Here is a 16,740-nt window from a genome sequence, read left to right as displayed (position 1 = left end):
ATTTTGGAACTTCCTTTTTACCCCTGCTTTCCTCACACACGTTTTTTTTTAGAGGGGTCAGTGTCCCTGCTGTTTACTTCCTATTTAAATTGGAATCTGTACACTTTAAGCTTTCTGCTCATGGCTTGGTTGTGCTCTTTTATGCCTTAAATTATCTTTGCAGCATTTTTGACTCCTCTGCTGAAAAAAAAAAAAAAATCCCTCAAGAAAACTTCCAACAGCAACTCACAGCAAACTAAGCAGACAAAATGGGGGGAAAGGAATCTCTCCAGTGGAAATACTTGCTTCCCCCAACTTTCACTCTGGAAGAGACTGCTGTAGGGCCTCTGGAGCCCGGGCTCCTGCCGGCGGCCGCGACCATCCTGCCTTCTGCCCAGCAGGGGGCGCGCTGCAGGCCCGCCGGGCCTCCTCGCCCTCCTCTTGCCCGGCACCTATGTTGTGTCCTCAAGCAGAAAGGTTGCTGTGGTGGGTTTCTCCCCCATTTTGTGGCTTCCTCACTATCCTACCCAGCTGTTTTCCTACACGGCAGATGGCCTGACCTCTAACACTTTTCCTAAAGGCATGCGTGAGAGAATAGAACTGTTCTAATGAGTGTATGTTTGATCGCTTTATAAATTTTTAAATACATTTCCCTAAAAGGGTCTGTGTCTCTCTTTATGAAAACAAATCTGGCTTTTGCATGTCTCTAATTTTCTCTGGACTTCTGTTAATGCCCTGTTTGGGTTGATGTGGCCTTCTCTTTTCTTCCTATTTGTTACGTATTTTGTTAAACTCAATCTTTATATTTAATTGAGGAAGAAATTAGGAAATGGGTCTTGGTATACTTATTTGCCCTTGACTTTTATTTGCAAAAATAAGTGGTCCAGGCAGGCGTCTGCTGCAGTGGCTGTGACCCGTGTCGTCTTTGTGGGTGCCTTACAATGACCTGGCAGGGTAGCCTGGCCCCCAGTTGGCTCTGAAATGCTAGGAAAGCAGGTGAGCGCCTTCAGCCAGAGGAAAAGAGGCAGAGGTCCGCAGGGATGCCATGCCTGTCCACATCTGAATACTTGGGAGGCAGGCGTGGCCTTACAGCTGAGACCCTGCAGGTTGGGGAATCAGGCCGGGGAACTACTCCCGAGCTCCTCCTCACCTGGACACTCCCCTCCCACGGATGAGGAGCGCTCAGAGTCTGCTTCAGAGTGGATCTCAGCTGCTCCGACTCAGATGCCACGCTGGTCCCTGGGCCGCCTGAGAGCACACCCAAATCACCATCAGCACCCGGCTCCCTCCCAGAATGCCCTGAGACAGAGGCACAATCACAGGTGCCATATGTTTCAGCTTTAGGCTGCAAAAGTTGCTTCTCACTTTTTCTTAGGTGGTAGGTCACCTAGAAAGGGAGATTGCCAGTGTTTTTGATGAGTCAGAGTGCCGTACAGAAATGCCCTGGAAGGCCAGGAAGACCACTAGGGGCTTAAGTGGGGATGTGAACATGTCCTCTAGGACTTTTACATGTTCTGGTTCAAAGGAACTGTTGCCCTGCCCCATTTCTACCCAGTTGAGTCATCTTATCCTCCTAGTGGGTCAGCAGTGACCACCTTCCTTCTTGACTACTTCCACGGAGCTGTCTGCAGTCACAGCTGAGCAGCTGTGCCCAACCCATGGCCTGGGTTTTTGCTCCTTTCATGGGCACCTTCTGGAAAGTTCTGCTGAGAGCAGGAGTGGAGTGGATGTGGACCAACCCACATGGTGACTGTGCCAGCCCCCAAATGTGGATGCACAATCTGCACCTGCCCACCTGGCAGCGGTAGAAGTGCACCCCTGCCTTCGTCTCCAAGGCCAGACGGCCCACACAAATGCCCAACCCCTGTTCTGTAAGGGGGTGATGATTGTGCCAGCTGGGAAGGTGGCTTCGACAACTAAGGGAGACAGATTTTAAATGACTGATACTTAGCTTGGCACATAGGGGGTGTTCAGAAAATACTAATAGCAATTATCATTGTGGCAAAATTATGAGAGAGCTTGGGATGCTCTGTGGCCAAAAGCAGCTGTGCCACATAAGTTGCTTTTTGTTTGCATTTTCCAGCAAATTTGGCTTTGTGATCTCAAAACTATTGGGTGTTGCTATATAAGTCAGAATAAAGTACGTGCTAAAAGAATAAAATGGCATAAATGAATATGCACAGGCCATAGCCTAACATGGACAGCATGGGGACCCAGGAGAAGCAGGAATCCGCAACAGACTCTCAGCTGAGACAGAACTAGAGCTTGGCACCCTGCTGCATTGGGGCCAGAGTCCTAGCTCCGCACCCCGGAATCCTCCGCACACTGGCTTGTTAACGGCGGCCCGCCCATCTGCTCCCGCGCATCTTAACACCAGCTCAGTAGCCAGGGCTGACGGGCACGTTGGCAGGGTTGGCTGACGGTTGCAACCATGCCACCTGGGAGCTGCCCTGGGCACCCGAGAGCCCAGCAGAGGCTAGCATCCTCGGAGCCCGGGGGACCCGCAAGCAGCCAGACGACATCATTGTTGGGAGCCTCTGAGGACAAGCTACCAGGAGCAGGGCTCGATGCCCTCTCCCGCATCCCACCTGTTGATAGGGGGCATTGTGCAAGATGTAGCTCAGGATGTGCCCATGGTGTCCGCTTCCTCCTCCTCTCCTGGAACAAAAGGGTCACTTGGTACATGACAGTTGGGGACAAATACTGCCATTTGCCATTTGTGTTTCTTCTCAGCAGCTGACACCACTCAGCTTGTGGGCCTAGGTAGGTGGCCTTAAGAAGCGATTTGTGTTTTACTCTTGCAGTCTTGCCTCATTGAGTTGCTGAATATGTATTGGGTGTCTGCTACGTGTCCGTCACCGTGGTGACCTTAGAGACACACGGTGAACCAAGACACTGGGCCCCGCTAGGACTCCAGAAGAGAATAGGTTTTCTCATGCCAAAGGCTGTTCCCGGAGCTTGAGTCATGGGGCCAGCGGTGTCCACAGCTGCTGTGTAATCTTTTTTTTCTGTGGCAACAGCACCTTCGGGACAGTTGAGTCGCGCAAGTTCAGGGCCGCTCACTGAGGGCCACATACAGCAGGCAGAGTAACTGTCCATGAGAGCAGAACAGCACTGATTCCCTTTTCAGGTGTTCCTCATTCTTTTCAAAGGAGAAAGAGGTAACAGTGATGAGGCCTGTCAGCGGCTTGTGAGGATCCTTGGACATGCGTTCTCGGGGAATGTTTTCTCGGGCAGACTTAGGGTCGCTCCATCATCTGCTGGGTCAGTGAGCTGAAGAGCTACTACTCTCCGTGCCTTTGAATGTAGTAATACTTTTTTAAATGAGCCTGGTAGTCCCAGTGACAAGGCAGCATGGCATCCACAGGAGGACTGAGCCATTCCTGGGAGGGTGCCAGGAAGATGGGATAAAACAGTGGAGGAAGCTCCCAAAGCCAAGTGTCATCACTGCAGTGATGGAATCTAGATTGTTGCTTGCGTTGCTTTCTAGAGAAATCCTGGTTTTTAATTACCCAAAAAGAGGCACAAAGATAACTAAAGAACGTGGAGAGCAGGTGCCTCCGTGTCTGGCTGGTGACAGCTCCGGGCCGTCACGCTGCGGCGCGCTGACAAGCGAGTTCCTGACGTCAGATCTCGTTTCAGTTCCCCTCTGCCTTTTGTTTTGGTCTTTCCCGCTCCAGAGTGAAAGTAGCAGCAGTAGCAACATCTCCACCATGTTGGTGACACACGATTACACGGCAGTGAAGGAGGATGAGATAAACGTCTATCAAGGAGAGGTCGTCCAAATTCTGGCCAGCAATCAACAGAACATGTTTCTGGTGTTCCGAGCCGCCACTGACCAGTGCCCCGCCGCCGAGGGCTGGATTCCAGGCTTCGTCCTGGGGCATACCAGTGCAGTCATCATGGAGAACGCCGATGGGACTCTCAAGTGAGTCCCCGGCAGGCCAGCCGAGAGCCAAGGGGCCTGCGCGCGAGGGAGGCCTAGAGGCCCTGGGAGGCGGGAGGCCCAGTGAGAGAGCAGCGTCATTGTCTGTCGGGGCGAGTCATCTCTGCGCACAGTGTGGAGCCCCTGAGTGAGGACGCGGTAGCCCTTCATCTCTCAGACTTGTTCTGACAGGCTCTTTTAATAACCTCCATCTGCAAACAGACAGCCTTTTTAAGCTACTAGGGTATTTACAATAGTACTATAGTCTCCAAAGGTCTCGGGCTGGGATGAGGATTCCCCAAGGACCTCTAACTCCTTAGCTGGCTGTGCGGAGGGTGCAGCCGGCAGACGCTCATTCCGGGAGCTGCCGGTGAACATCTGTGTGGTGCCGTCACCATCGCGCCTCACCTCTACTAGAAGCTTCATTCAGTTAAGAAATGACCAGTTTTGCTGTATTAAATTTTGTTTTATTTTGTTTTGTTTTTAAAGATTTTATTTATTTATTTATTTGACAGAGAGAGAGATCACAAGTAGGCAGAGTAACAGGCAGAGATAGAGGGGGAAGCCAGCTCCCTGTGGAGCAGAGAGCCTGATTGTTTTGTTTTATAAAGAAAACTGAATTCAGGTGCTGGTTTAAAACCCTGCCCTTCCCCGAATCTGTTTGACCTGTGGTAGGGATCAGCCCAAACCAGCAGACCCAAAGGCAGTGTGGCAGTGGTCATGCTCCTCTCCAAGCATGGAGGATCCTTGTCTGGGTTCGCAGCTCAGGCTGGCCGGCATCCCAGCACCACCCTGCACCTCCGGGTTTGGACCTTGCAGTCCCACAGGGAAGGGGGCCTTGAGTTCAGGCTACAGAGAGCCTCTCCTCAATCCCCTTGTCCTGTTTCTCCTTGATAGGCATGTTTTATTCTAGCACATTGTTCAAGATTACCATTTCGTACTTTGTTTTTTCAAAGAGTGTTTTGGGGCCTTATATTAGGGTTCTCCAGAGAAATAGAACCAATAGAAGAGTAGGAGAAAGAGATTGTGTGTGTGTGTGTGTGTGTGTGTGTGTGTGTGTGTGTGTGTTTATGTGTTCCAGGGAGGAAGCAGGTAATGTAAGGAACTGGCTCACACAGTTATGGAGACTAGGAAGTCGGAATCTGCAGTGAGGGCCGCAGGCTGGGGCCCCATCCTGCTGGAGAATTGCCTCGTGCTCAGGGAAGCCCGTCTGTTTGTTCTACTCAAACCTTCAGTTGATTGGAGGGAGCCTCCAGTGTTGTGGAGGGTAGTGTATTTTACTCTACCAATTAAAATGTTAATCTCATCCAGAAACACCCAGATCAATGTTCGATCACATTTCTGGGCACCCAATAGCCCAGTTAAGTTGATACATAAAATTGACCATTACCAGCACTTTGGTACTTTTAATCCTCAAAAGTGAAGAGCTGCTTTCTCTTCTGATGGTTGAGACCCACAGGCGGGTTTCCCTCAGCGGAGCTCACTGGTGCCAGGGAGCCTCAGTTGCCCCAAATCCTTAAGTGGGCTACTCAGCTTTTCTCTAAGGCTTTCAGGAATCGCTTGCTGAACACTGGAAAGATGTTCACACTTACCAACGTGTTATTTTCCCCCTAGGAAGTCAACATCTTGGCACACAGCACTCCGTTTAAGGAAAAAATCTGAGAAAAAAGATAAAGACGGCAAGCGGGAAGGCAAGTTGGAGAACGGTTATCGGAAGTCGCGGGAGGGGCTCAGCAACAAGGTATCTGTGAAGGTGCGTATGAGCATCTCCAGGAGCCTTGGCCATCCCTGCGGGTAAGCGTCCAGGCTGGTGGCAGCCCAGAAGCCTGCCTCATTCATTCCCGGGGCAGTGGCAGGGCTGGCGGCAGCCAGGAGCTTGCATCATTCATTCCCAGGGCAAGGCTGGTGATGGCCCAGGAGCCTACATCATTCATTCCCGGGGCAGTAGCTGGGCTAGTAGCGGCCCACGTCACGGGCCTGGCACCTGGCCTCACTTTCCGCCATCTGCCTCCCAACATCACCTCCCTGCCCTGTGGGCAGCTCCCGCAGCGCTTTGTAGAGGGCTGGCGGGGACCGTCCTCCCAGCACAGGTGCGCATGCGCGTTTCCGGTCGCCGGGTACCTGCGTCGCTGATCAGTGCACATGTAGCTTACAAAGAAGGCTGCCAGCTGCCCTGGTGATGCAGAGCCCAGGTTCTCCCAAGTACACAATGTGAAGCAGCCGTGGCACAGACTTCCCCAGTTGCTTGCTGCGCACTGCTGGGAAGTGACTGGAGGCTGGAGACCCAGGCTCACTGGCTTTAGCACATTTCCTCCGTGCTTGCTTTGGTCAGCTTTATTCCCGTCAGACTGCCTTAAACCTAGCTGGGGGTGGTTGCTTGCACAACCCTAAAGGGAACACAAGGGCTCAGGTCAGGGCACTGGCTGCTCTTCAGAAGGAAGGGGCCCAGGGACCAGCCGAACCCGGCCCACTGGATGAAGAAAATGTACATTTCTGAGTTCAAGAGGCTCTTTTGTGTTTGTGGGTAGCAAAACAAAAATTCGCTGAAATTTATATGACATGCGGCTTTTTGAAAGAGTTTAAAGGCAGTGAAAATGTGCTCTGTTTTGAGGCCCCACAAAAGTCAAGTTGTATTCCTGTTGATCTGTAGCCTGGGCATTAAAGTACCGTATCTCAAAGCAGTTCATGTTTCTGGCCAACATCTGTGTGCTTTTTCCCTTTCAGCTTCTCAACCCCAATTACATATATGACGGTGAGTTCTGTTATCTTATTCCTCTGCTTTTGCATAGTGTAGGGTCTATGGGGCATGTTGTAGAACGCTGGTGCCTAAGCTGGGGAGCAGGTTTTCTGGCGTACTAGGGCATGGGCAACAACTCGTTCTCATTCTTGTGGGGACTGGTGGGTGTGGGAAGGGAGCCAAGGGTGACAGGTGTCAGTGACTCCTTTCTCTGGCAGTTCCCCCAGAATTCGTCATTCCCTTGAGTGAGGTCACGTGTGAGACAGGGGAGACCGTTGTTCTTAGATGTCGAGTTTGTGGCCGCCCCAAGGCCTCAATCACCTGGAAGGGCCCTGAACACAACACCTTGAACAACGACGGTCACTACAGCATCTCCTACAGGTGAGGGGGATCTCTCTGAGAGTGAGCGTGACCTCCGTCCACTTTGACCACCACAGTCCACCCCTCACTTACCCTCTGTACCCTGACGCTGCCCACAAGGGAGCATTTCATACCCGGGTGTGCAAAAAAATTAAAATTCCACTGAAATTCCTTGTCAGTATTCCTCTGTCATTTTCTGTGACCCCCAAAGGAGAGAGGGTAGGGGTGGTCACTGGGGGAGCCGTACCTTTGTGACTCACAGTGTGTTGTTCTCTGTGTGGCAGTGACTTGGGAGAGGCCACTCTGAAGATCATCGGCGTGACCACAGAAGATGACGGCATCTATACGTGCATCGCTGTGAACGACATGGGTTCAGCCTCGTCCTCAGCCAGTCTGAGGGTGCTGGGTAAGCAACACCCCTGAGCCGGGGGCACGCATCTTCCCAGATTCTCAGGTCCAGAAACCCCACCCCTACACAAACACACTCAAGAGGGTCTAAAATATTGGCAGTATGTCACTTGTGGGACCTTCCCAATGAGAGCTGCAAGTGGCAGACCCCAGTGTCTAGGGTATCTCGGGCAGGTGCACAGTGCAGGCCACTGACTGCAGGCCCTGGGCATCCGAGCAGCCGGTGCCATCTTCCAGGTTGGAACATGGTGTGTTCCATCCCACAGTGCTCAAAACACATTCTCGTATCTGACTTCTCTTTCATGTAGTGGCTCAGTTGACACTTTGGCTCTGAGGGAATGTCCTATAAGTTGGTTTCTCGCAGACTGCAGAAGGAGAGGAAGGAGCGTGGCTGAGGCCTGTGCAGACTCTGTGCCTCACTGAGACCTAACAGCATCCCTCCTGGGAGCACAGGGCCACCACAGTAGGACCCGGTGTCGCTCCGGTCTGAAGCCCTTGCTCTGTCCACGGCCCAGCAAGGCCTTGTTCTCTCTTCTTGGCTGGACCGTGAGCTCCTGGAGGCAGAACCCACATCTCAGGCCCTCTTAAATTCCCACTGATCTCACTGACCTGGGTACATACTCAGTAGACGACACGTACTGGCTGGTTTGCAGCTCTGGTTTCGCGGAAGCCAGCCGTGCAGTGCAGGGCTGCTGACATTGCCGTGCCTTCTTCAGCTGCCCCGGCTCTAGGAAACTGCTTCCAAAAGCAAAAATAAGAATCTGACCTGAAAGGTGTATTGAGTCCGGGAGCGCCCTGTGTGTAGACAATGAACAGAAATGGCTTAGCATTTTTATCCCATGTGTCTTCACCCCAACTATTTTAACCTCATTAAACCAGAGAAAGGAAATGATCTGATTCTTGGATCATGACACAAGGAAGAAAGAGAATCTTGAGTTTAAAAGGGAAGAATCGCCAGTGTTCTAATTTGTGAAAGATGTCACAGAAACTATGCAGGTGATTTTTGCTTTGTAAGAAATCAGTAGCAGAAGCTAAAGGAGCTTAGGAAGGTAGAAGACTCCCATCTTGGAGATGCGAGTGGGAAAATAATGGGAAAGGAAGCGTGTGTTTATTTCCCTTTTCATCCTAAGTCCCTGCCTGCGGTGTGTATTCGCGCTTCCAGCACAGGTCAGGTGCCCGGTAGCCGCGTGTGGCTACCATATTGGACAGCGCAGGCCTGCAGACTTCTTCCCAGGAAGTGCCACATAAACCAAGCTCAGGGAGATGCTGCTCTTTTTGCAGGTCCAGGGAGTGACGGGATCATGGTGACCTGGAAAGACAACTTTGACTCCTTCTACAGTGAAGTGGCTGAGCTTGGCAGGTAGGATATAAAACCCAGGGCCCCTCCCAGGAGAGCAGAGTATATGACCTAACTCTCTGTAAGAGTAGACTGATAAGATTAGCAGGGAATTTTGCCACTAGTTAGAAGTTACATGAATTATATTTGAAACATAATCTGTAGTTGCCTTTTGATATTAAACATCGAGGGAGTAAAGATGTTTTCAGCTTGGGTTCCAAGAGAGAATTAAGGCCTAATGCCATAAGCCGTCTGTTGATGTGTTGACTTAACCCTCCTGCTGTGCCTCCAGGACTGTGCTAGCTCTGTCCTCTCCCTGGGGAGTCAGAGGAGAGTCGCTCAGACCTTTTTTGGTTGACATTTAATTCTCTTGGGGAGTCCCAGTTGAGAAAGGCTGAATGGGATCTTCACATTGGAGATGTAGATTAGAGGGGCAGAGTCCTTCCTCCTGCCCAGAAAGAAAGAGGCTGGTTCCCTCCAGAAGGGGCAGCCAGGCCTGGGGCAGTGGCTCAGAAGTGTCCTCACCCCCAGGCAGGCTCCTTCTGACTTGGCCCTGCTGCCCGTCCACACAGCACTTCTCCACGTGCAGGGTCATGACCCTTGTGGCGAGAAGGAGGTCAAAGCTGAGCTTGTCTCTTTTAAAAAGCTTTCCAAGAAACTGCCCCAGCAGCAGCCTCCTGCAGTCCTGTGGCCACAGTGGCCATGCGCCTCCAGGTACCTGCTCACCCGCTGGTGTGTCAGGCTGACAGACCCTCGCTTACCCCTGCTGCACCAGACACACACTTACTGTCACTTCTGACACATGTGAATGATCAGGCAGATCTGTTGGTTTCTCCTGGCCTTAGCTGGCTGGGAACCTAGGCCTCTGTCCACATAGACTTCCACACTGGGCTTCCTCACCTGATGGCGGAAGCATTTTAAGACAGCAAAAGCAGAAGCTGCAAAGCCTTTTAAGGTCCAACCTCAGAAATCTGCAACCACACTTCCCCAGCATTGCGTGGGCCTGCAAAACCCACCGGCCAGGCCAGATTCAACACCAGAGAAATAGACTGTGCCTCTGTTTGGGAGGAGTAGCAAGGTGGTGTGGCCATTTCAGCATTTATCTACAGATTTACCTCTATTCCTTGCTGTCCTGGTGCTCCCAGAGTCATCATCGGTAGTAGGCTCAGACTTGAGGTCCGGGACCCTATCATCGAGGTCAGATCAAGGTGCTGCTGAGCTTCTTGGGATGGTTTACTGGGTAGAGCTTCAGAGGCCGTGGGCTATCAGTGGGTGACCAGACCCACACATGCATCCCTCCTGAAAGGTGGGGGCAGGAGGTGACTGGAGCCACCACGTGCAGCTCAAGCTTTTTGATGTGGTAAGGAAGGTTTTCCATGAGAGCATAGGTGGGGGCTGCCTGGTAAGCCGCATGGTGTCACCTCAGCCACATCCAGAGGTCAGGAGGGCACGTGGCCTAGCCAGGTGCAGGGTAAGGAAATGGAGCCTGCCTCTAGGAAGGAGAAGACACGATCAGTGGCAGAGGGGCTCAGAGACTGGCAGGCTCCCTCGGGGTCACTGTGAGCCACTGCTCCTCCACAAGTGCCCAGGGAGAGCAGGGCCTGCAGACAGGCCTCCAGTCCATTTAGGTTAGCAGAGTCTTTTCTCTGTGACATACTCAGAGTCCTCTGAAATTGACCTTCTCAACCTGTTTTCCAGGGGCAGATTCTCTGTCGTTAAAAAATGTGATCAGAAAGGAACCAAACGAGCAGTGGCCACTAAGTTTGTGAACAAGAAGTTGATGAAGCGTGACCAGGTCACCCATGAGCTTGGAATCCTGCAGAACCTCCAGCACCCATTGCTTATTGGCCTCCTTGATACCTTCGAGACCCCCACCAGTTACGTCCTGGTGTTGGAAATGTGCGTACACACCCACTGTCCTCCCGTTCGTAAGCCTCAGCCTCGACCTTAAGTGATTTTACTGTCGTTTGTTCTCTGAGTCAGACAGAAATCAGGATTTCAGGATCTCTGTCTCCTGTAGTGTGTGTGTATGTGTATGTGTGTATGACTATTGTCAGAAAACACAGTTCTAGAGCTTTCCAATAATGGTAGAAAGAAGTACAGTCTTCAGCACATGCTGTTCAAATGAGGGAGCAGTGCGCCCAGCATCAAAACACCTCAGTACCACCCGGGTTCCCAGGCTCCCCGAGGGGCCAGGCCCCTGAAGACTCCTCCCCTGCAGGAGGCACTGCACGCCTGCTGGGGGCCTGGGAGCCTCATGGCTGCTGAGTGGGCTCCCTGCTCATGTCTGATGCTTCGGGCCTGCAGTCCTGCCCCTCAGAGCTCTGGCCCACTGCAGGACGGTCGGAATGGGAGAGTGAGATGCACCTCTCGCAGAGAACGTCCTTGGGAAGGGGGGTGGGCCTCTGGCCAGAGCAGTCCCCAGTCCCATGGGGCTCAGTGAGCTCAGTGTGCCACCCCGCTAAGCAGCGCACTCACTCTTCTAAGGAGCAAGTGTGAAAACTGTGACGCAAGAGCTGTGATCCTCAGCTGGGGGCCGTTTGCCGCCCCCCAGGGCACATTTGGCCGCGTCTGGAGACTTTAGTGGTGTCACAACTTGGGTTGGGGGTGCCACTGCCATCCACAGGGTGGAGGTCAGGGGTGCTGCCCGCCATCCTGCGGCGCCTGATGGGCCTGCGGCGGAGAATCACCTGCCCCCGAGCAGGCACCCGGGTTGGGAAGCCCACCCTAGAACATTCCTGCCTCTCTGACATATCTTGGCATTGAGCTGTGTTTAAAATCTGTTCTGTTCTGGCTGGAGATGCTGGGTATCTGACAGCTTCTGCTCATTCGGGGATTTTCTAACGAGAACTATCCTAAAGTCCTCATCAAAAGTCAGTAAGACTTACATTTCTGGCTGAAAATTTTAAGTGTGTTCAGCTGCCAGTTCTTCTTAGTGGAAAACTGAAGGGTTTAGTCTCACCGTACTGGTACTAGGATTTCTTTTCATAACTGATTTCTCCCATCCGAGTACTGACCAGGCCCGACCCTGCTTAGCTTCCGAGATCAGACAAGATCGGGCGCGTTCGGGGTAGTATGGCCATAGGCTTATAACAGATTTCTACCAAATTCTCCTCAGTTCCTCTTTGTTACCCGACAAGTGACGGATTTTCCGTTTAGTTCCTGTTCCACAGACAGCGGGCAGCGTAGCCCGGTGTTCAGAGAGCCTGGGGCCAGACCGCCCACTGCAGTGCTGGCCTTCCTGGGCTGCTGCTTGGCCTTGGGAAGGTTGGCGTGAGGATCTAGTGAATTGACACTAAGCGTTTAGTCCCTGGCCCATGGGCAGCGCTGCCATCAGTGGCTTTTCCGTGTCAAAGTCATTGACAGTAGGAAGCCTTTCGAGTCCAGCGTGAATCCCTCAGCGTCCTTGCTCCCACTTCAGGGAAACGGGAGCTCTGCAGGCGTTCTGATCAAAGGCACAGTTTCAGATCCCAGGTCCCCGAACTGGCAGCGGCGGCGAGCTGGGGAAGGGCAGCCCTCCAACCCAGGTCATGAGTGAGCCGGAGATCGAGAGCAGCGGCAGCAGGTGTTACTTAGAAGGGGGTGGGCCGAGGTCACTAACTGGTCCCAGCTCCCCTGTGAGTGGTTGTTTCCAGAGGCACCCGGGAAAAGCACAGCAGGAACTTGGGTAAATGTCCAGACCCCGGAGGCGTGCAGGACAGCCTGTCGTGCTGTGGAACGCCCAGGCAGCAGCTCCCACTGGCTGTCTTCTCAGCACACCTTGAGGTCTGCCTCTTTGCTTACGTTACCTCATGTGGCCTTCCCTTTGCCCGTCTTACAAATGACAGAACGAAGGCTCAGGGAGGTGTGTCACTTCATTCCGTCCTACAGCAGGTGCCTGCAGAGCGCCCCTTCCTCCCCCCTTCCCCACCGCCTCTGAGGGCTGGGCACCCTTGTTCCCCGCTCACATCCATAACGAGGTTGACCAGCAGTCCCGCTCTCGATACAGTGGTGCCCGTAGGCAGAGGTGTGCTCCTGAGGCATCAGCCCAGTAGGACGTTAACAGCGGGCGCGGACAAGCTGTTTGTTGCCTCTAAAGTGACCCGGCACCGTGACGAGTGTTGCACATGTTCCTGCCTCCACAGGGCTGACCAGGGGCGTCTCCTGGACTGTGTGGTGCGATGGGGAAACCTCACCGAAGGGAAGATCAGGGCGTATCTGGGGGAGGTTCTGGAAGCCGTCCGATACCTTCACAACTGCAGGATAGCACACCTGGACCTGAAGGTTAGTGGGGCTCCTGGGGCCAAGGCCAGCATGTCTGACCATGGTCCAGCCACCTGGCTCTCAGGGGCCTCCTCCTAAACTCCCAGTGTGTCCACTGCGCCAGGCCAGGAGGCGTGGGGGGATGGCGGACGAACAGGAGGAGGTGGGTAGTGGGAACCCTGAAATCTAATCTCCATTTTTAGGATTTTGCTCTCAATAATATAAATAGTCAGCAAAGCATAAGATAAACATTTGAGATCTTCACACATTTCATGAGGTTCCAGAAAGTTCCTGTGAGCTTTGTGAGGCTGATGTGGGACTGGGTCAGTGGTAGCTGAGAAAGGAAGGTGACTTTTACTAGTAGAGGGAGGAGTGCAAATGAACGCCCAGCTTCCTGAGCCAGCATTCTTCAGCACGGCGCCTTCATGCTCACTTGCCAGGAGGGCTGTCTGCAAGGAGGGGGTGCCATTCCCTCTGTGTCGTGCCTCCTCCTCCTCCTCCGTGGGCTGCACGCTCAGAACCACCTCCCGTCTTGCGTGGGATGCTTTCTTCCGGTTGACTTCGTTGATTCCTGGTGCGCATCCCGCGTAAGCTTGAGATTGGGATCGATGGAAATGACCATTGTCTTACCCTGTCTTCTAGCCTGAGAACATTCTGGTGGATCAGAGTTTGGCCAAGCCAACGATTAAACTGGCTGATTTTGGAGATGCTGTCCAACTCAACACGACCTACTACATCCACCAGTTGCTGGGGAACCCCGAGTTTGCAGCCCCCGAAATCATCCTTGGGAACCCCATCTCCCTGACCTCGGATACATGGAGTGTCGGAGTGCTCACATACGTGCTTCTCAGTGGCGTGTCCCCCTTCCTCGATGACAGCGTGGAGGAGACCTGCCTGAACATTTGCCGACTAGACTTTAGTTTCCCAGAGGACTGCTTTAAAGGAGTGAGCCAGAAGGCCAAGGAGTTCGTGTGTTTCCTCCTGCAAGAGGACCCTGCCAAGCGTCCCTCGGCTGCGCTGGCCCTCCAGGAGCAGTGGCTGCAGGCAGGCCATGGCGGGGGCAAAGGCGCGGGCGTCCTCGACACGTCCAGACTGACTTCCTTCATTGAGCGGCGCAAACACCAGAACGATGTTCGACCTATCCGTAGTGTTAAAAACTTCTTACAGAGCAGGCTTTTGCCTCGAGTTTGACCTATCTTGAAGTTCTTTCTCATTCTCTTTCACCTGCCAATCAGCTGTTAATTTGAATTTCGAAGAGAAACACAAACCAACAGAACTGATCAGCTGCCGTATGTTCATCGTGTGACACCGGGCTCCGAGCGAGCTGTGCTCGGCAGCGCCTGGGACTCGGGAGCACGCAGTGCTGGGGTGGAGGACCTTCTCGCACACTCTCGTGAGCGGAGACAGCATTGCTGTATCACAGTCTTTTATTCAGGTTTCTGCAAAAAATAAAAAGAAACTTTTTTAAATGAACATGAATAGAATTTTGCAAATTTAACATTTTCCAAGATTTATTCAAGGAAACAAAATGCCTATGTTCAACCACTGGTGTTCACGAACAAAACAGAGATGGTGGACCCCTCCAGGGAGGACTCCTGCTCGTGGTGGCCGTCCCTGCAGCATCGTCCAGAGCTCGGGGTCCACCTGGCTCTGAGCTTTCCCAGCTGCCGGGTCTGTGTGTGTCTCGCTGGGACGCCAGACTGGGCTCCTGAAATGTGCATTCAACCTCAGATTTTTGCATAAAAATAGAATGAATCGTTCTGCTCTGATGAAATGTAGGCCTTACTTGTATATAAGACTGGTCCTGCCTTCAGTCTGTCCTTTCCCTCCCGCCTTCCCTCCTGCTCCCCACCCGCTGCCCAGGGCTTCCTCTGGGGGAGCTCAGGGGGCTCTGCCCATCCACCCAGGACATCAGGTTGGGTCCTGCCCTGAGCCCCAGTAGTCTCTTCCCTGTGTTCCCAACCCCTCCAAGCCGTCAATCAGATTGTTGAGCAGTATACAGTCAGATGAAAATACTGTAAATGCACTCATTGGGGTTTTGGGTTTTTTTTGGGTTTTTTGGTTTTGGTTTTTTTTTGTTTTGTTTTGTTTTATTTCATATCATGTGCAATGTTGTGGCTTTAACATTTTATGCAACTATTTATGAAGACCTCTGTTGTACCTGTAATAAATATATAGAAAAAGCACATACTTCGTACAGTGAGCTTTATGGTTTTGTGCGTGTGTCGGGGGCGGGTGGGGGGAGGGGGTTGTAGCCCTGTGCCATCAGTTCAAGGAGATTTAACTCTTCGTGAAATTTGTCAGTTTTGAGGACTGTAAAAAGTGATTTCATACTCTGAATATAAAACTGGATAATAGGGTAATGTTTTAAAATTTATTATGCTATTATTCAGAATGCCAAAGTATTATTTTTTTTTTCCCAAAATCAGTCTGGACATTTACTACTTTTTAGACTTTTTGACGTTCAACTTTCTGTACAGAAATTGGCTGGATTTTGAGCTTTTGGTAAGAAATAAAAGCCAATTAAGCCCTAGCCGCCCTCAGGCCGGCATCCGACGTCGGTGTCATTGGCAGAATTCACGCCACGGTGGGGAGGCCTTGGGACATGCCGTGGGGCTTCTGGGCACACTTGCATTTTCCGGGATGTCCTTTTTCCTTCGCTGTGTGAAATGCACAAAAGAGAGCACCCGCGTCCCCAGCCGGCCAGACACCAGAGTCTTGAGCCGTAAACTGGCCTAGCTCAGCTCTGCCGCTTCCAGTGTATTTTATTTATTCCTTTGTTGGGTTTTTGTTTGTTTCTTGTAAAATTGTACAGAAACTTTTTAAAAGAAATTGGATTCAAAACTGGATGTGTATTCGTAACCTCACAACGTTTATTTGTGTATTGTTTCTTTTATTCAGTTAAGTTTTTACATTATTTTGCATGTATATTTCTTTGTACAGAGACCTTACATGTTTACACAGTATGATGTGATGTAAATATTTTATTTTGCCATCAGTTATTTTAAAAAATTAAACATATTTGCCTGATTTTTGCGTTAGGCCTTTTATTTAAATTGATCACCATGGAATCGAAAAGAGAGACATCACTGAGGGAGACTGAAAGATTGGCCTCTCCTAGGTCTGGCGGGGAGCCGGAGGGGAGAATGTTCTGGATTGGGAATCCGTTGTACAGGGCCAGAAATGGGAGTTGGTGAGGGGCCTGCAGATTGGTTCCCAGAATCCAGACTCCAAAGACAGTGGTGCGTAAATCAGATTTCAGGGGTGTGCAGTGGGGCTGCACCTCGTCCTGGTCAGAATCGCTGAGGTCCCCCACTTCTCGATGGACACACGAATCGAGCAAAGGGAAGAGCTGTCGCCTCCCGGCCACAGGAAAGCGACCCTAGCGTCCGGATGGATGGAAGAACGTGAAGCACTTGGGTTCGAGCGTCCGTGTCCGGAGCAGACCCCCCGGTGTGGCTGGCCCTCAGCACCTGCCCCAGGAGCCATGGGGTCCTGGGGCACTTGTAGAACAGGCCTTATTATTCCTCCGTTCGCTGACATCCTGAAGGTCGGGCAGGTGTGAAAGGACGACATTTGCGCCGAGGCCCTAAGTCAGGGAGGGCGCGAGAAGCTCACCCACCCAGAGACGGGTGCCGCCTCGCAGTCTCAGGGCCGCCCGCGGCTCAGGAGGCTCCCGAGGGCCAGAAGCACCAGGTAGGCTCTCCTCCTGCGCGGGGCCGGGGAGTGGCCGCCTCACCACGGTGCAGACCT

General features: G+C 52.2%; 1 protein-coding gene across 2 annotated transcripts in view; it reads left to right on the top strand.

Moving 5' to 3' along the window:
- TRIO (trio Rho guanine nucleotide exchange factor) overlaps positions 1-16,017 on the top strand; it is a 224,702-nt gene extending 208,685 nt beyond the window's left edge. The window contains exons 48-56 of one of the 2 annotated variants that reach the window (XM_032337739.1): positions 3,660-3,907; positions 5,519-5,657; positions 6,629-6,656; positions 6,860-7,022; positions 7,286-7,407; positions 8,691-8,769; positions 10,444-10,644; positions 12,870-13,008; positions 13,630-16,017. In XM_032337739.1, the coding sequence (XP_032193630.1) occupies positions 3,660-3,907; positions 5,519-5,657; positions 6,629-6,656; positions 6,860-7,022; positions 7,286-7,407; positions 8,691-8,769; positions 10,444-10,644; positions 12,870-13,008; positions 13,630-14,178 (1,668 nt within the window). In that variant the 3' untranslated portion in view covers positions 14,179-16,017. Of the gene's footprint in view, positions 1-3,659; positions 3,908-5,518; positions 5,658-6,628; positions 6,657-6,859; positions 7,023-7,285; positions 7,408-8,690; positions 8,770-10,443; positions 10,645-12,869; positions 13,009-13,629 lie in introns of those variants that run through there. The other variant, XM_032337740.1, reaches the window with a different exon arrangement.
- The last annotated feature ends 723 nt before the right edge of the window (positions 16,018-16,740 follow it).

This window comes from Mustela erminea, chromosome 3 (assembly GCF_009829155.1).
Source record: "Mustela erminea isolate mMusErm1 chromosome 3, mMusErm1.Pri, whole genome shotgun sequence".
NCBI classification, from domain to species: Eukaryota; Metazoa; Chordata; class Mammalia; order Carnivora; family Mustelidae; genus Mustela; species Mustela erminea.
Note: the sequence above shows the minus strand (reverse complement) of the source record. Positions and strands in the feature narration are given on the sequence as shown.